We start from the raw sequence: 19644 nt of genomic DNA on the forward strand, positions 1-19644 counted from the left end.
CTTATTATTTTTGCATGAGTTGCAGAATGTTTAGTGGAGTACACTGGGTAGTACCACTAAAGCAATCGGTCGCAAGCAACAAGTTTGTTTGTTGTGATCGATGTCCTGTATCCCAGAAGATATTTGAAGTCCTATTTACACAAGGTGTGACATCTTCTTGGCAAAGATAAGTTGAATAGTCTATAACACAACATGGGCCTCTATCTGTGAACCCTGCAACAGTAGATTTCTAGTCAGTTATAGAATAGTAAGGCAAGTAGATTTCTAGTTAGTTATAGAATACTAAGGCAACGTTTGGTATGCATTCTTGGAATGCATTCTATGTCAATTTTGCACTCTCAGATAGTTGTTTTTATCGTTTGAGAATGCAAAATCAACTTAGAATGCATTCCGAGAATGCATACCCAACACAGCCAAAACAGATCAATACATCAAGCATAGGAAGACATGCATTTCAAGTTAATTTTAATGGCAATATCTGACCATATTTATAAGGGTTTTGACTCAAGTCATAAATGAATCCATAAATGTCTCCTAGAACAAAAGTTGAACACTGGAGGCTTGCATTCAGTTCTTGTAACATATCCGGAAGACCTTCATTGTAGAGGGATACTATCTGATTTACATCCTCAGCACATCCACTTGTAAGGTTTTTGATGTATAATTCTGCTGGTGTACACCCAAGAGCCATGATATTGAATACCACAAACTTCCTGGCTCCCAAATTATAAAGATCCTGCAATTTAATTGTATTAGCCACAATGGAGATTAATATATGTGACCAGAAAAGAAGTTCAAAAATTAGTTTCAAGGGTTGATGACTTTAGCTGTGTTTGGTATGCATTCTTAGAATAGATTCTATGGACTACATTCTGAAGCTATATTTTTCTTTATGGGCAGATGTTCTCTGTGCCGCAACGCAGCCTGTGCCAGACACATGGGCTTGCCATTTGAGGCAGGGTGGTCATTTCACCCACCCCATGTGTCTGGGCGAAGCCTGCACCACCGGCACAGAGAACCTTTGGCCTTTCTTTATTTTCTCGTTTCAGAATATGTTCTAGACCAAGAATCTAGTATGGAAAACCATATTTTTCTTTATTTTCATGTTTTAGAATGCTTTCTAGATCAAGAATCTAGTCCAAGAATGAGTTATGTCTGTGTACCTGTAAATGTTGTTTGAGTTCTTTCAAGAGGAGACCGGAAAATTGCATCGGGTTGTATAGGTAACTACTATTGTAATATGCAGGTTGGAGATAGTTTGCAAAATAGTCATTGTTGCCTATCTCTACCCCAAAAATGGACTTGGACAAGTACTGTGAAAGCTCATCATTGGTTTCAAAGTTCTTTGGCAAGTAATGGTCAACAGTCTTTTGGAAAAATTCAATCTGTTCCTTCAATGGTAAATTCGTTCCCTGCATGATAAACCCATATAGATATGGTAAGATAAAATTAACGCAAAAATCAAGAAACATGAAGAAACAAAACAGATTTAAGCAAAGATGACACAGATATTTAATGTGGTTCACACACTAATTTGATTTGCCACATCCACAGGTGAAGCTGAAGATGATTCACTATGTGATGGAAGAAAATACAATGGAGATATCTCAAAAACACCCAAAACTCGCAACAAGAACTCTCCCCATAAAACCTAACATGAAAATACCCAAATCACTTCTCTCTTGCTTACGTACACAACAAGACAATAACACAAATAAATACTCCTCCAAGTCGGGTTGCCACAAAAAAATGTCAAAACGGGGTAAACTTCGAAACGGGTACAAGAATTCAAGACACACATAACAGATAATTTCTGAAAAGTCTAAATATCTCCGCCGAACCTTATTGCAGTAATAACATTCAAAGATTTTCTCAAATTTTAGATAGAGTCCATACTAATGAAGTAGCATAAGAATTGAACTTACATATGTTTTTCCTGATTCTTGGAGGATTCCAGCTGATCCTGATGCATAATTCATTCCAGTAATTGTTTTACTCTTTTCTGCCTTTGAAAGGCCCAAGTATGGAGGAACAAAGGGTAACCCAAGATATTGAGCTGCAAGCAATCAATGGAAAGAAAGTTTATTCTATAGTGAAAAGAAGACAAAAGTTTAAAATCATTATCGCTACTTCTGTTCCTCTGCATGAACTAGAACATATTTCCAAACTTATTTTCCCACTTACCTAAAAAATCTGCAAAAGTGTTGCCATTAGTGAATCTTCCTGTTGGACCAGCTGCAAAATCTATGCCATATGGTTTGTAATTTGCTTTTGCAGTTGTATTAAGGAAATCATTATTGCCACTATCTAGATTAGAATCTCCAAATACATATAAGGCAGGGGCAAGGTGGGTAGAACACTTTGCATAGAAGAACTGAGGAAATAAGCAAAGTGAGAGCAGAAACAGAGGAAAGGTGTTAGCCATGTTTTCTTGAATTATTGTGTCATATTGATAACTTGCCAAATGGATTTTATAGGAATAAGGAGAGACTCAGATTAATTATATTTCTGTAATGAATTATTAGTATCCAATTTCTGAAATCACACGTTAGCCAAACTCTGGTAGTTGAAATCTGTTTATGAACATGCAATCAATTGAGTTTTATGTCTTTGTGTTGAAAAAGCAATAAAATACAAAAAAAAAAATGGTTTCAAGAGTCAAGACTGGAGATTTTTATTTTGTATTTCTCATATCTTTTTCTCCCACGTGAGTTGTTGAATGAATCCCACATTAGCTGTTAGAGGAAACCCATTTCGTTCCTATTACTAGTACAGGGTGTTAAACCGTCTGTTTCGGTTCGGTTCAACATGCTTAGGGGTAAAAACGAAAACCAAACCGTTTACCTATGGGGTTTTAAAAACGAAATCTGAACTGTTCAATAAACGGTTTCGATTTAAACGGGTTTAGTAGTTGTTTTTTTGTAAGATAACTGTTTTTTTTTTTCATTTTGATTTTTATTGAAATGAATGTAAACTTAACATTGAATTGACTTGTTAATTGTTGTATGTTTTCTTTTAATAATTGTACGGTTATAGATGTTTATTTATAATTGTAAGGTTATAATTGTAAGGTTATTTACTCTAATCATAAATGACTATACTCTGTATTTTAGTAATCGATTTTGAATGATTTATCATTGGTTAAAATGGTTCGATTCAATTTAAACCGTTTAATTAAACAATCTCAATTGTAAATCAAAACTGAACAATTTATTAAAAGGTTTCACGGCTTTAGTTTAAATGGCTCGGTTCGGTTTCAATAAACTACTTCGGTTAGGTTTTGACACTAATAACCAACTCACTATTATCACAGACTAGTCTCTCCTCATTGACTGAGTCCTCCCTTATCGCATCTCTCACCTATTCTTATCATCTAAAAGGTGTACACCTCTTGTAGAATGGTTACCAAACATATTGATGTGGACTATCATTGCCGGGATTAGTCAATCCCGTGTTTCATGTTCAGACAAAATACATTGATGTGGATTATCATTTCATCTGCGATTGGGTCACTTGTAAGGACATGAGATTCACTACATATCCACGCATGATCAGATTGCAGATCTCTTTATCAAAGGATTCATCTCTCACCTATTCTTATCATCTCATACGTGTACGTCTCTTGTAGAATGGTTACCTAACACCTCAAAGGACCAAATAGCTAGATCAAGGAGTAAAACAAGTCCATCCTCTTGTATAAATTTATACTCACACGTCAATAGTATTATGAGCTTGAAACACAAGATTATCTAATCGTTTAGACACACTTACTAGTAATCCACTTAAGGTCGATTTTTTGATATGGATATCTAACATAGTATTAGAGCCATGGTTTGAGGAATCGGTATTTGTGGAGACCATGATTTGAGGAGTAGTGGAGATCAATATCGATTCTTGGCTGATCCTGTATCGGTGGATCGATACGGATAAGGTTAAAAATGTGAACATTTTTTAATTTTTCAAAGGAAATAATGGTAAATTTGTCCGATCCAAACCATGGTTTGAGGAATTGGTATTGGATCGGTCGATTTGTATCGATATTGGTGGGGACCAATACCGATTCTTGATCGATCCCATATTGGTGGATCGGTACGGATAAAGGTAAAAATAAAGTTTTTTTTTTAAAATTTTTTTTATAGAAAACCTGACTGTTATAGACCAATCTAGATTAGTATCGACAGAGACCCATACCGAAACCGATTACGAAAAGCCTGATTTAGGCCAATGCGAACCGATCTAGATCGGCATCGGCAGAGAATCGATACCAATACTGCTAACGATACCGATACCTATTACTAAAACCTTGATTGGAACATGTCCTGCCTCTAAGTATGCGTGATAGATCTTCATGCACAATCTTCATATTCCTGATAGTATATCTCTACTTTCCGATAAACTAAATAATTGTTCGCCACAAAAAAATAACTGAACTTAATGCTCTACTTGATTGATTGAATTGAAGTTTGATTCAAGGGAAAGAAACTGTGGAATTGAAATAACTCACTTAGAACGTCTTTTAAAAGATTACGTGGTACGATTGGATCGAATAAGCCCTTAAAGATTAAATACGTACTCAACCGCTTGTGAACCATCAGGTACTCTCTTAGTCAATGTTTGTTCAATTACTTTTTTACTCGCAAATGCAATGTAGACATTGGGTTCGACAATAATAATATCTCCTAATATACCAAAATTAACTGTCACCCCATTGGTTGTGGGAGATGTAAGGATTGATACATAGAATAATATTTTATTTGATTGATAATTATATAAAATAGAAGATATTTTAGCAATTTGCATCAAGCTCAAACTCCCTTCTTGCATGCGTGCTCCTCTAGAAGCATACAATATAATAAGAGGTCCCCTTCTTTATCATTGTATCCTTATCAATCCAAATCGTGTTGTATTGATATTTCTGTCTATAACATTTACAATTGAAAGTCTACCCAATAGAATAGCTGGACAGGAGAAACGTTTCAACAACCACTGATTAGTATTGTGTCCACTTCTTGAATTCAGCATGTTGAATGTACTAAATGGCCTCATTTTGTCAAAATGTTAGCATCTAATTCAAACAAAACATGTGTTCGAGTGGAATTCTCCTAATTGAGTTTTGAGATATTAAATGGTGTAAAAGGGTGAACTAGATGGATTGAAGAAACTAATACATATAAACTCTAGCACATTTAAATACTTCCTTAATTAATTTAGCACCACAAAAAAAGGAAAAAAAAGAGAGGAAAATATGGTACCCATAGGGCTCCACTTCTTAGAAAGTAAGTAAATGTGGACTTGGTGCCGCTTAGGAGACTTGAACCACCGATGAAGCTCCTGAAGCAATTCTCCCAAGGGAGTAGCCGACTAGCTAGTAGTGAAACCCCTGGATCATAATTTTATAAAATTATTCACTATATGTTTTAGTTTACAAAATTGTATAGCGTTGAGTTTAGGTTTACAAAATTATCCACTACAGTCTTTTCCTTCTTTGCTTAGGCACAGTGCCTGGGTCCAATTAGGGCAAACTGCCCAAAAAACCTGAATCGAGCTCTTAGATGGATTCTGGTCTGAGTCCATCTCTGGGTCTACCTGCAAACAGAGAAGGGATGGACTCATATGCGGATTCTGGCTTGAGTCTACCTCTGGGTCCACTTGGACTTTGTTATATATCCTTCCTTAAGACTTAACCTTTGGAGACCCTTTGGGACCCCTCCTACATTACCTAATTTGCTTTGTCACGTTTCTTTAGGCAACATTACTCTTACAGTGAGGCTTATCATACGTTGATCGACGACGAACCCTAGTAAACGAATCGTGAACTAATAGGTGAGTGGGTGTGGATTTGATTTATTTTGGAGAGTGTTTTGCATCATATTATGCTTGTATGTCATTTCTCATGCATACTCATTCTTGCATTATTATAACCATGTTTATGAAAATTGTGAATGTATACATTGTGAATGTGGTTTATTAGTGCCTTCGTCATGTTTATAATTGATCTGTCATGTGCCTTGTCGTGCTGGTACCCGGGTGATAGATGGTATGGGACATTGATGCACCCGGAATACCTCTCGATACGTTAATATCATAAAGCATCATGTGGTTAGTACTATCATGTGGCTTGTCATGAGTCATGTCGTACTGGTACCCGGGTACTAGATGGTATGGGACTTTGATGCACCCGGAATACCTCTCGACACGATAGTTTATTTAGTATGCGGTTAGGGTTATGTTCCCCTTACTACGACCCTTACCAACAGGGGTTTAGGTGTTGGGTAACTCAGGCTCCTTGTGTGTCTGAGGAGGTGTGAGGCCAAGTCAGGAATGAACATTGGTTATCGGGGTTTGCCTCTGGGTGGCGAGTGGTTTTGACTAGCGTGGGCCCCATTGTAACAATTGAGATTGCATCGTGGTGATAAGATAAATGATCCATGATGTTTTTCGAGTTGTTACAGTAGCAAGAACCTAGTGACTTAGATATGCTTGCTAGGTGGCTAATATTGCTAACTCATTCATGCATCATGGACTATGTATTATTGTTTGTGTGTTCCCCATCCCTTCACTGGGCTCAGTGTAGCTTACCCCTCTTTACGTAACCTTTTCAGATGCGTTGCAGGTGATGTTTTGATGGAAATCTCTGTGGCTCTTTCTTTCGGATATGTTTTACTCGGTGTTGCTGACGTGCAATCGGTAACTTCGGTCTATGATGTTGATTATTGTGCCAATGGGGCACTTGAATTGAGACACTTATTTCTTTTGTTCCTTTTAAGTTTCCTCATTTGCATGGTATAAACTCTGTAATATTACCATTGTTCTTCGTTTAGAAAAGATGTAATATATTAATTGTCTATTACTTAGACTTTTGAATTCTTTTATTAATTTAAACACTTTTGCACTTTTGTATCTACATTTACTTTTATTGTAAATGTATTTCTTCCCGCACGCAGATGTACATATGAGTTGTATTGAGTTGACTATGATTCGAGCCACTGCATCGAGATCCTGGCGGTAGTTTAGGATGTTGGTAAGTATCCTAGTCATACCAAAACCGTAGGGTGGGGGTTGGGGTGTGACAACATGGTTTATTTGATATTTTACCCTTAGCCTTATCCTTAACTTCCCTGCAACCCCCACCCCAGCCAACCCCACCTCTGCTCGTTTGTCCGCTGGTAGATCCGATGACCCTATCCCTCCGGCCATGCTGCAACCCTGCCGCACCCTATAACCCATCTTCATTCTATAGTCAAAACCTACAACCCATCTTTAACCCTGCCCTTGCAATCGTCCATCCCAACCCCACCTATCTTATAACTTGAGTTTCTTCGGGGTGCATCAAACTACTGTCTCAGTGTGGCATCTCAGTATTATGGGTGGCATGGGAAAGTATGTGAACACCAAGGTATATGCCGTAGTCAAGAGTCGAGACCCTTCTGCTGATCAGCACTCCATCGACAAAGTTGAGCGCTGCTTCTGTGCCTTCCCTACCGAACCCGACCCTAGCTGCTCTCTGTTTTTTATCTCATCATCTATCATCGTCTGTAGGTGCAGCGGACAGAGGGTCGCTGGCATGCACCCCGGGGAAAGAAGGAAAATGGGAAAATGGGAGTCGCCACCTAGATTTAGGATCTAGGACCCATGAATGGTGCCCCTCCGCAGAAGGGGCGCTAATTTAACTCCAATGACTCAATGGATGGTCTGCCCCAGATCTCTGGGTAAGTGTCAAGTTACGGACTGGAAAGGTGTTAGGCACCCAGCAACCGCCCGGCCGACGGCCGGTCTTCCTAGACCAAACTCTGTTGTGTACTGTTGTGTTATACATATTATGCACCTAATTAAACTAATTTTTTTTTTGAAGATTTTTTTATTAACTTAATTGAAATTTATGAACCTAATTAGGCTAATTAAGATTAATGTTTTAATCCTAATTACTATTCCTAAGTTTGGTGATTATGTACATTATGCATCCTAATTAAGCTAATTAATGGATTTTACCTAAATTAAAAAGCCTAACTCTATGGTCAAAAACATGGTTGACTGTAAAAAAGAAAACCAAGTTTAATTATATTATGGAAAAGGACAATCATTGATAAGCAAAACAGCTCATAGGCCAAAATAGCCAAAATAGCCAAAATTATGAAAATGCCACTAAAGGGCCAAAATATGTACAAAGGCATGAAATCATATTTAAATGCTGTAAATAAGCAGAACATGATTAAATAACCTTAATCATCATGCATTTGGATCATTAAGAGCACATGAAATGGCAAGGAAATGTGGGGTGGTAAAAATTACCAAAATACCCCTGTTATGGCAAACATGTAGAAAATGCATGATAATTCATGAAAATGCTGACTTATGCTTAAAACATGTTTATTAAATGTTAAAACATGCGGCAAAAGTAACAGGAGCCTTTCCGGGGTCCTAAGCAAGGTTTGGTCACAAAATGACCAAAATGCCCCTAAGGGCAAAATGGCAAAAGTGTCAAAAGACACTTAGAATCAGTGTAGGCATCGAAAGTGATGTTAAACATCCTAAAATGACTGAACACACCAAATGATATTTCCAGAATGATAGCCTAGGCCCATGTTTGGTAAATTACCAAAATGCCCCTGGAGGGTGCAAATGACTTTGTATGCATATCTATCAAGCATGATGGTCACGTATGCATATGAAAACATCCTAAACCATTCTAAAACAGCATGTCATGCATAAAAACATTTTTTCCTATTTTTCCAGAATTTTTCATTATAATTAGAAAAATGACATTTATACCCCTAAATGAGGTGGGAAATGTATAAAAACTATCAAACATACATGTCAGTGGATAATGATTCCATAAAATCAAGCATGATGAAATATGCATTCCATAATTTTTTTGTGAATTCTTATGCATTTATCTTATTTTTAATATTTTTTGAAATGCTAAAAAAGAAGGGAAAACAAAGAAAAATACAAAATCCCCATCACAGATCCGAATTGGATCAAACCAGAGCCCATTCCCACTAATCAAAACATGATCTTTAACATGGTCATAACACTTTTGTCCAAATACCCACCCACATTTTCAGATTTTACATAATCCGAAATCCTTTACAGGGGCAAAAATATCACAAAAAAAATGATTTGGAACTTGAGAAAATTAATGAATGTCAAAAATAGTGACAAGCATCATCACTGAAAATTTCATATTTTAATCACTCTTGAATTATTTTTAACAGTTTTATAACTAAAAAACAACCTTTGTTGTAAAGAAAATCAAAACAAATACTTAGAAATAAGTAAAAAATATGGAAAAATACCCTTGAAGCGTGGAAGTGCCAGGGGTCAGCTTGAGAAACCTTTTTTTGACCGTAAGTATCGCCGGAAACCTCCAAAAGCCGCTCCAAGTGTGGTTGCTCCGAATGGCAAGAGTGGTGAAGAAGGGGTATTTACGGAATTTTATATCAGTAATGGGGCATAACCTATGGATTTAGAAAACCATGGATGGAAAGAGGGGATCAAGGACTACGTGAAGGTAATTTTTCACTAATTTTTCTCCGTCCCTAACCTCTCTAAAACACCTCCTATTTATAGGAAAAAAATGTTCGAGGAAAGGTCTCAAAGACCCTTGGTGCATTAATGGCTAGGATAAGGAGTGATGGGCTGGCTTGCGTGTGGCCAGGCTTGCTGCGCAGCCTGGGCTTGCGTGTGCCTAGGCCTGTTGGGCAAGTGGGCATGGGTGATGGGCATTGTGTGGCTTAGCCTAAATGGTGGGGCTTTGTCCCCTACCGACAGTTCAGGTGGGTCGGGTCAGTCCGGGTTGATCCGGTCGGATCAATCCGGTCTGACTCAGGTCGATCAACTTTTTATTTTATTTTTCTCTCTTTCTTAAAGATTCCATTTTAAGGGCCCACATTCAAATATTGATATCTTCCAATCCGTGTGGCCGATTTTGACGTGCCACATATTTCCGCGAAGGTCTCAACCCGTACTTTTTATCCGTGTGACAGATATGGTCGGATTTTACCTAAAAATGGAACGGATATCGAGGAAAGCACATAAATGGTGTTTCACACCGATCAAGGTCCAAATGATACCAAAATTACATGAAATTTTACGTGTAAGCACAATATGACCAAATAAAGTTATCCAAATGATTTCAGGTCACATCGGGTGGCTCGGGTACCAAGAACCATACCAGGGGCAAAATGATCATTTTCACAAAAGTTACCCGATTTGGCTGAAACTTTACGTGAAAACTTAATATGACCAAATGAGGTCATCCAAAGTATTTTGGACTAAATCGGGTGGTCCAGATACCGAGAACCGTGCCAGGGGCAAAACGGTCATTTTCATGAAAGGTGTTGGATTTGGGTGAAACTTCAAATGTGAACTTAAAATGGTTAAATACGGCTATGTTAAGGGTTTAGGCTCTATTTGGGACAGTTTGGTTACAAAAAGTGGGGTAGGGGTAATTTGGTAATTCTTGCCATTCAGTCACCACACGAGTTACGTCCTTAACCATTTGCCAAGACATACTTCCAAGGTGTCAAAATGTGGTGTCTACACCGTCATCGTTCCGGATTTGCAATCCTATCTGGAGCCATCTTCAGCCCTGGCCCTACAATCGCCCCTGCTACCCCACCCCAGATCCAGAAGCGGCAGTTGTGGATCTCTCTCTCTCTCTCTCTCCCCCCCCCTAAGACACAAAATAGGCAAAGTGAGTGATTTGCTCTCTCGCTTTCTCCTCACTTTTCTTAAAAGTTTTTTGTTCGCAGTTCAACTTTCCTCCTCTATGGAAGGGTTGATTGCTTGGTAATCATCCCCCCAAAGAGTCTCAGGGACCCCTGATTTTACATAAAAGCTTCTACTTATAGGTTACTGTTATAGTACGCTTTGGAGCTTTTGAGGAACAAAGTTATCATCTTCCCCACTCTCATCATTTTCGTTAGCTGATCTCATTCCCTTAACCACCACTGATCTTTCTAACACTCTCTCTCTGGGACAAGATCAGACAGTGAATTGGTTTCCTTTCTGAATTCTGATCCAAAATTTGTTTTTCAATTTCGGGTTTTAATGCCATTACCGGTTTAATCGCCTAATGTCTATCAGCTATAAAAATGAAAAAAAAGATAGAATCACAGATTTTATTGAGCTGCAGGTCTGGATGATACGTTGAGTTGCAGGGCGGGCTTGCACAGAACCATTGGGCGGGATTACAGGGGCAAGAGGGATTGTAGGAAGAAGAAGAAGGGGGAAGGGGAAGTGCGGTGCTGGTGGGGTGCTACAGGGGGTTGGGGCGTGTGGGCGTAGGGGCATGGCGGGAGCTGAACGGTCCAGCACTCGAAAACCACCCCAAAAACAAAGGGGGTTGGTCATTTCACATGTGGGGCCCAGGTGGGACCCACCAGTGAAATGACCACCCCACCCCTGTTTTTACTATCTTTTAGCTGGTTTGGATGCTCCAGCTCCCGCCACGACTGGACAGAATCCTTTTCCGATTGGGATGGTTTGCTGAAGATGAAGAAGAAGAGCATATGGTCAAGGAGGTGGGGGTAAAACTATGGTTTTAGTGCACGGTATCGGAATAGATATCAATAACCTGCAAAACCGATATGATACCGCTACGGTATCGGCCTATATCGAACAAAATTTCCCCTGAATCTCCTTAAAAATGAGTTTTTTGACCATTTTACCCCTTGTCCGTACCGTGCTATCGATACGATATCAGCACGGTATTGGTATTAGTAACTAGCAAAACTGGTATGGGGCAATACGATACCGATACTTAGAACCATGGATAAAACTATCAAAAAAGCCTTTAGTCGAGAAACCAACCCCGTTGTGGGTAGTTTTATAAACCCAAACCCAAGCAGTGTATTTTTGTTAACTTAAACAATGAGGGGATAGACTGGATAGTGTTGTAAGAATAAAGCTGATTTTGTCTAATCCTATAATTCCGTCCCAAAAAAAATCGTATAGATTGAAGCATTCCACTCTGCTCAACCTTGATCTTAGAAAATGTATAAATTTATATGGATTTGTCCATTTTTTTTAAAATGAATATCAATTTATTGCAAAGAAACTACAAAAAGAAAGGGAGGAAGGAATTTCCAAAATGTATACATGTGACTCATATTGTACATGTAGAATGATACATGGTTATGTTACCAAAAACAAAAAAAGAATGATACATGATTAGGATAACCAACCCCTAATCAATAGGGGGTTATGTGTTGGATGACCTTTCAAGGACTAGGGATACATCCTGATGTGTTGCAATAGCATCTTATCAAAGACTTAATTATATCATATATTGTTTGTGTATACTTGCATGCCTCCATCTTTCATTGAGCTTAGTGAAACTCACACTACATCACACTACGTGTGTGCTCCTTTTAGTTGTTGATGCAGATGATGTTGTGTTGACAAGTGTGGATGCCTCATCCTATGCTGATGTTGGTGAAATGGATTGGTGGAGCACATATGCTATGGAACATGATTTGGGTTGTGCCTGCGATGGTTGTGCTTACAATGAGCAGTGATTGAGGACTCAACATCCCCATTCTCTTTTTGATTAGTTTGGCGATATTGGATATTGTACAAATGATATATTTAATATGTTTTGGTATGTTCTGGACAACAAGAATAAAACACAGTTATAATAACTATCATTTTAGATTTCTGGTTACCTAAATTATTTATATATTATATTCCACTGCTCTGATTACTACTGTTTGAGTATGGATTGTGACATTAAAGATACTGTATCAGAGATCCCGACAGGCTGAGTAGGATGATGGTAAGCATCTTAGTCACATCTCCTAGGTTGTACGGAGCGGGGTGTGACAATATGACTCATATTTTGAGTTAATATTAGAATCAAAATTAAACGTTACATACATATATCCAAGTAGTGCTTTATTGTTTCTGCGTGAGCTGCAGAATGTTTAGTGGAGTACACTGGGTAGTACCAAAGAAGCAACCAATCGCTAGCAACAAGCTTGTCTGTTGTGATGGATGTCCATCCCAGTAGATATTTGAAGTCCTATTTAGGCAAGGTGTGACATCTTTTTGGCATGAATAAGCTGAATAGTCTATAACACAACATGGGCCTCTATCTCTGAACCCTGCAATAGTAGATTTCTAGTTAGTTATAGAATACTAAGAGATCAATATATCAAGCATAGGAAGTCATGCATTTCAAGTTAACTTTGTTGGCAATATCTGACCATATTTATAAGGGTTTTGGCTCAAGTCATAGATGAATCCATAAAGGTCTCCTAGAACAAAAGTTGAACATTGGAGGCTCGCATTCAGTTCTTGTAACATATCAGGAAGACCTTCATTGTAGAGAGATACTATTTGATTTACATCCTCAGCACATCCACTTGTAAGGTTTTTGACGTATAATTCTGGTGGTAAACACCCAACAGCAATGATATTGAATACCACAAACTTCCTGGCTCCCAAATTATAAAGATCCTGCAGTTTAATTGTATTAGTCACAAGTGATCGAGATCAATATATGTGATCAGATCAAAGAAGTTAAGATTAGTTTCGAGGGTTGATGATGACTTTAGCTGTGTTTGGTATGCATTCTTAGTATAGATTCTGGGTCTAAAACGCATTCTGAAGCCATATTTTTCTTTATTTTCTCGTTTCAGAATATGTTCTAGATCAAGAATCTAGTTTGAGAAATCATATTTTTCTTTATTTTCTTGTTTCAGAATGCTTTCTAGATCAAGAATCTAGTCCAAGAATACATACCAAACACAACCTTTATGTCAGTGTACCTGTAAATTTTGTTTGATTTTTTTCAAGAGGATGCCGGAAAATTGCACTGGGTTGTATAGGTAACTACTATTGTAATATGCAGGTTGGAGATAGTTTGCGAGATAGTCATTGGTGCCCATCTCTACCACAAAAACAGACTTGGATAAGTACTGTGAAAGCTCATGTTTGGTTTTAAAGTTCTTTGGCAAGTAATGGTTAACAGTCTCTTGGAAAAACTCAATCTGTTTCTTCAACGGTAAATTCACTCCCTGCATGATAAACCCATATGTATGGTAAGATTTTGTTAACGCAAACATCAAGAAACAAAACAAATTTAAGCAAAAATGACACAGAGATTCAACGTGGTTCACACATTAATTTGATGTGCTACATCCACGGGCGAAGCTGAAGATGATTCACCATGATGGAAGAAAATACAATAGAGATCTCTCAAGAACACCCAAAACTCGCAACAAGAACTCTCCCTAGAAAACCCTAATATGATAAAAAAATGCCCAAATCACTCCTCTCTTGCTTACACAACAAGACAATAAAACAAACAAATACCCCTCCAAGTCGGGTCGCCACAACAAAAAAAAAAAAAATCTCTTTCGGGTTGCCACAAAAAAATGTCGAAACATGTACAAGAATTCAAGACACACCTAACAGATAAATTCTAAAATTTCTTCGTATCTCTAAGCTTTACTGCAGTAAATAACATTCAAAGATTTTTCTAAAATTTTAGATAAAGAATTGAACTAACTCTTCTTTTTCCTGATTCTTGGAGGATTCCAGCTGATCCTGATGCATAATTAATTCCAGTAATTGTTTTACTCTTATCTGATTTTGAAAGACCCAAGTATGGAGGAACAAAGGGTAACCCAAGATATTGAGCTGCAGGCAATCAAAGGAAAGAAAGTTTATTCTATAGTGAAAGGAAGGCAAAGTACTTTACTTTAAAATCATTATAGCTACTTCTATTCCAACCTTACTTCCGCACTTACCTAAAAAATCTGCAAAAGTGTTGCCATTAGTGAATCTTCCTGTTGGACCAGCTGCAAAGTCTATGCCATATGGTTTGTAATTTGCTTTTACAGTTGTATTAAGGAAATTATTATTTCCACTATCTACAAGAGAATCTCCAAATACGTATAAGGCAGGGGCAAGGGGGCTTGAGCAGTTTGCCAAGAAGAACAGAGGAAATAAGCAAAGTGAGCGTAGGAACAAGGGAAAGGTGTTAGCCATGTTTTCTTGAATTTATTCTGTCATAGTGACTTGCCAAATGAATTTTATAGGAAGAAGGAAAGAAACTCTAATTGATTATATTTCTGTAATGAATTATTAGTATCCAATTGAGTTTAATGACTTGTGTTGACAGTTCAACGTAGAAAATAGAGGCCTGGAACATCTGTGTTCACATTTCTGTTCGACATAGTAGTAGCCTACTGATCACGGCTGTTAAAAGAAAAAGTTGGACTGGTGTGTCTTTTACGGATTTGTGGTCAGTCTATAAGGAAACATAGCTTTGGCTTGGATCCACATAATTTGACTCTTCTTCTCTGTTATCTTCCTTTGCTTGGTACAGGTTCAGGGTCTGCTACTATTGGCTCTCTTGCCTCCCACTCGGCCCCCACGCATGTTACATTAGGGGATAAACCCCTTTTGTTTGGTTTCTCTTTGGGCCTCCCCAAACCTTCCAAGGAAGACTTTGGGATCCTATTGGAGTTTCGGGCATCACTTGGTTGGAGCACGAGAATTTGCCATGATGAATTAAACTGCCTGTCTTACCTTGGAAATGAAACACCCAGTAAGACCCTACTTGTCAGTTTTTTTCGAGCAAGCAATCACTCCACCTCTCTGTGTTAATTTCACGGGGCTGTAGGCTCCTTTGGACTTTAGTAAGGAAGATATGGATAACAATCTCTTGGCCCCAACCGGGTCATCTGTGATGGAATTGGACTGTACCAATTCGGTTATTGCTGATTCTGATCCCAATAGTTGTATTGAGCCCGAGACTGTGATCATGAACCTTGAAACTACTCCTGTTGACATCCCTGGGAGGGATCTAATGGATTTGGGAACGGTTCAAAACAATAACTTGACTCTTATTTCTGATCCTGCTGGGGGAGGTGATGAGGCATAAAACACCCCACCTATCAGAGGCTGCCACATGGCCGACCCGACCTCAGTCCGAGGACCGAGTTAGGCCGAGCAGAAAACCGGGCCGACCCCATCTCCGATAAGTCACCTGACAGAACCAGACTCGCGCAAGCTAGCCAGTGGCTGAGGCCGAGCTCATACAGGTCAGCCATAGACTCCTGGCCGAGCTTACGGCCGAGACCAACCTCTCGGGTCGACCTCCCTTGCCGACCCCATGGGCCGAGCCCTCCTCCGCTGAAGCTGCCATAGCACCCCACCGGGGATCTCCGGGCCACGTCAGCGCATCCCGAGAATCACGGGATAAGGATCGAGCCACGATCTCCGCGCAACACGGAATCACACTCTACATGGACTCTTACCTTAATAAGAGCCCGACCCCGAAAATAGCTCTCCACTCCGCTCTACGCAAGAGAACCTTCTGAAAGAAAGACTCCTACCATACTAGGACTCTCCCAACCGCCTCATCTCATCCTCACTCTATAAATACCCAAGTATGGAGCACCATTCCTCATCTGGCTTTTACTAGGCAGTTACGCTGTTGCATTGGAGACCTGACTTGAGCATCGGAGAGTCCTAGGCCGGAGCCACACCGGCTCTCTTGTGCTCATCGCTTGGTTTTTGCAGGCTCATCCGTGGACGAACCGGGCATCGGAGGTTTTCACCCGCAACAGGAGGTGATCACTTGGGGGAGAGTAAAGTGGAAGACAATATTGTTGTTTCATCTACTGGGCTTAAGCTGCCTTCGGCTTCCCCTGTTGAAGATTTTCTGATTTCCTCTGTTTTGTTGGATGATTCTCCTGGATTGGATTTTTCTGATCTTTTTACGGCTCAGGTGAATGCACCAAGGTCGGTGGGGATGAAATCTGTGGACCCCCCCTATGCCTATGGATTCTAATCATCTGGATTTTAACCCTTATTATGGACTCACCTCTAATCCCATTTCGTGCACCGGTTCTTCGGCTGAACCTGAGGTGGTGATGAGGGATTGGCCTACCTACCCGAATCCCAAAAAGAAAAAGTTGTTTCCACCTTTCTCCCTTTCCTCATTCGAGTCCAAAATTTCCTCTTTCAAATTTTTGTTCGAATTCTCTCTCGCGGCTTCCCACCTTCCTTTCACTTGTCAGAGAGTTCATTAACTTCTTTTGAAGATGGAAACAACTTTGAAGGATCTGGTGTTCCCTCCAATGACGGCATCGCAAGTAAACTTGTACCTGGCATGGCGGGGCATGTCCGCACTTCTAACCTGGTATTTTCCTTCTCGACTTACCAAAACTTCTTTGATTACTTTTTGGTGTTCTTTGTTATTTTGCTGACAGTTGCTTTTTGTATTCTAAATCTGAACAATTGTTCTTTACGCCGTTCCTTTCATCCCTGTAGGAAATTTTAATATTTGATGTACCCCATTTTATTTGTTAGTCTATCTGTTTGTCTTTACTGTTATATGACAATGTTATTTCTCTCTTGGAATGTCAAAGGTTTTAATAATAACTTCACTCGTAAATGTTTCTCTCTCCATATTAATAAATTCAAGCCTGATATTATATTTCTTTGCGAGACCAAATGTGTGGATCATGCTAGTATTAAGCTTAATTCCTTATGACGGATTACAAATCCATTAGTTTTTTAAACAGCTGTGGGAGTAGGGGGGAAATGGAGGACTTCGGGTCTTGACAAAATATGAGGGCCTGATTTCCGATTCGATCACTGCCACCAATTTTATTGGAATAAAAATCAGATATTTGGGGGAATTTTATTTCTGGCTGATATGTATCTATGGGCCACCCCAACCTAGTGCCCGCAGTCACTGTTGGGAGGAAGTCTCAAGTTTTATTTCCTCAGTTGATTGCATGTTTTGCATTATGGGTGATTTCAATGAGATTCTCGACCCTTCTGAGAAGCTGGGGGGGGGAATCCATTTCATCCTTCTCCTTCAACTGGGAAACTAAAAGATTTGATTGCCGCACATGCTCTGGAAGAAATCGGCTTTCTTGGATCTAAATTCACATGGTCCAACAAACAGAAACCCCTTAAACTAATTAAGGAATGCCTTGACAGGGCCCTGGCTTCCCCAGATTGGCATGAATGCTTTCCCCAAGCGTCCATTTCCAAACTTTCACTGGTTGGATCAAACCATAATCCAATCCTTCTCTCCACCACTGGGTTGAGGCCTAGCTACAAAAAAGTGTTTCACTTCCAAGAGGCTTGGACCCATCATCCAAAATTCTCAGTTTTTTGTTCTAATACCTGGAACCAGGTTCAAGGAGAATCCTTGGTGGTTAAACTCAATACCCTCTTAAATAAATTAAGATGTTGGAACCGGCAGGTATTCGGTCATGTGGCCACTCTCAAAGGCCAATTAACCCACTCGGCCTTAATACTTTCGGACTTCAAATCACCAAATGATGAAGAATTGGGGAAAATTAATAATCATCTTAGGTGGATCTTTGATGCTGAGGAAGTTTTTTGGCTCCAAAAATTAAGACACATGTATATCAAGGACGGGGATCGCAACACTAGATACTACCATTTGATGGCAAAATCAAACATAAGGAAAAGAAGAATTGAGTATATTCGAGATGAGAGTGGGAAAAAAATTGCAGGACCCAAAACAAATGGCCAAGCTCTTCACTGAGCATCTTAAGGATGTATTCACTACTTCTAATCCTTTGGATGCAGAATTCATAGAATGTTTATTTCCACATATCACAACTCCTGAGGATCTGGAATCTCTATGTCATCCTCTTTCACTTAGAGAAATCAGGAAAGTGGTTTTCTCTTTAGGTCCCCATAAAGCACCAGGTATGGATAGGTTTCAAGCATGTTTTTATCAAAAATTGTGGGATTTGGTAAGGCCTAACCTACTTTCATTTTCCACTCAATTTTTTAATTCCTTTCTACCCCCCCAACACTAATCATACCCTTATTTGTCTGATCCCTAAATCCGATTCAAGGGATAAGGTAGGAGACTTCAGACCTATTAGCCTGTGCAATGTATCCTATAAAATTTTATCCAAACTGATGGCTAACAGGTTAAAAGGTTTTTTAAACAAAATCATATCCTCTTTTCAAGCTACTTTTGTTCCTAGAAGACAAATCACTGACAATATTGTTATGGCACAAGAAATATTTTACTACATGAAACAAACGAGAGATAAGACGGGATATGTGGCTATAAAGATTGACATGTCCAAGGCTTACGACAGGATCGAGTGGGACCTTATCTCTTCCTTGTTTAAATTCCTTGGGTTCGGAGAACATTGGAGTAATTTAATTTCGATACTCATGACCACTTCTTCCTTTTCTATTAAATTAGATGGTAGTCCGTTTGAATTCTTTAGGGGGTCCAGAGGAATCCGACAAGGCTGCCCTCTGAGCCCTTATCTTTTCATCATTGCAATGGAAGTCTTGTCAAGGCTTTTTCTAACTTATAGGGACCTTAATTTATTTAAGGGAATCAAGGTGGCCAAATCTGCACCAGAAATCTCTCACCTCCTATTTGCAGATGATTTGTTTATTTTTTGTCGGGCCTCTCCAGAGGATCTTCTTATTATCAAGGCAATTCTTGACCTTTTCTCTAATCTTTCTGGCCAGAAAATTAACCTCTCAAAGAGTGGTATCCACTTCAGTCGAAATGTGTCTGAGGTGGACAAATCGGCCCTTTGCTCCCTTGTTGGCATCCAGGAAATGAATAACAATGCTTTGTATTTAGGAATGCACCTCTTCCATGGAAGA

General features: G+C 39.1%; 1 protein-coding gene and 1 long non-coding RNA gene across 5 annotated transcripts in view; one reads left to right on the plus strand and one right to left on the minus strand.

The window, feature by feature from the left end:
- LOC122639907 (GDSL esterase/lipase 7-like) lies at window positions 1-15023 on the minus strand. Of its 4 annotated transcripts, none has more exons than XM_043832947.1 (5): window positions 14757-15023; window positions 1926-2056; window positions 1164-1412; window positions 484-736; window positions 1-213 (listed from the first exon to the last, which is right to left on the minus strand). In XM_043832947.1, exons 1-5 carry the CDS (start codon window positions 14995-14997, stop codon window positions 5-7), a joined length of 1083 nt encoding a protein of 360 aa, XP_043688882.1. In that variant the 5' UTR covers window positions 14998-15023; the 3' UTR covers window positions 1-4. The 4 variants fall into 4 exon arrangements, with proteins under 4 accessions (XP_043688882.1, XP_043688879.1, XP_043688881.1 ...); XM_043832944.1 differs by lacking the exons at window positions 1164-1412; window positions 1926-2056 and adding exons at window positions 13773-14021; window positions 14516-14646; XM_043832946.1 differs by lacking the exons at window positions 484-736; window positions 1164-1412; window positions 1926-2056 and adding exons at window positions 13209-13461; window positions 13773-14021; window positions 14516-14646.
- The window catches only part of LOC122639908, a 19268-nt gene continuing 12925 nt past the window's right edge, over window positions 13302-19644 (plus strand). The window contains exon 1 of the long non-coding RNA XR_006329596.1: window positions 13302-13374. This is a non-coding gene — a long non-coding RNA (uncharacterized LOC122639908). The remainder of the gene's footprint in view (window positions 13375-19644) is intronic.

Source organism: Telopea speciosissima, chromosome 9 (genome assembly GCF_018873765.1).
Source record: "Telopea speciosissima isolate NSW1024214 ecotype Mountain lineage chromosome 9, Tspe_v1, whole genome shotgun sequence".
NCBI lineage: Eukaryota > Viridiplantae > Streptophyta > Magnoliopsida > Proteales > Proteaceae > Telopea > Telopea speciosissima.

What these genes read in the sequence shown, in the direction of transcription:
- LOC122639907 (XM_043832947.1), bottom strand. Translation starts at nt 14,997, where the DNA reads ATGGCTAACACCTTTCCCTTGTTCCTACGCTCACTTTGCTTATTTCCT. An exon ending in AACTCAAACAACATTTACAG is followed by an intron (nt 737 to 1,163) that starts GTACACAGACAT and finishes ATTAAATTGCAG; the next exon opens with GATCTTTATAATTTGGGAGC. An exon ending in TCAAAACCCTTATAAATATG is followed by an intron (nt 214 to 483) that starts GTCAGATATTGC and finishes CTACTGTTGCAG; the next exon opens with GGTTCACAGATAGAGGCCCA.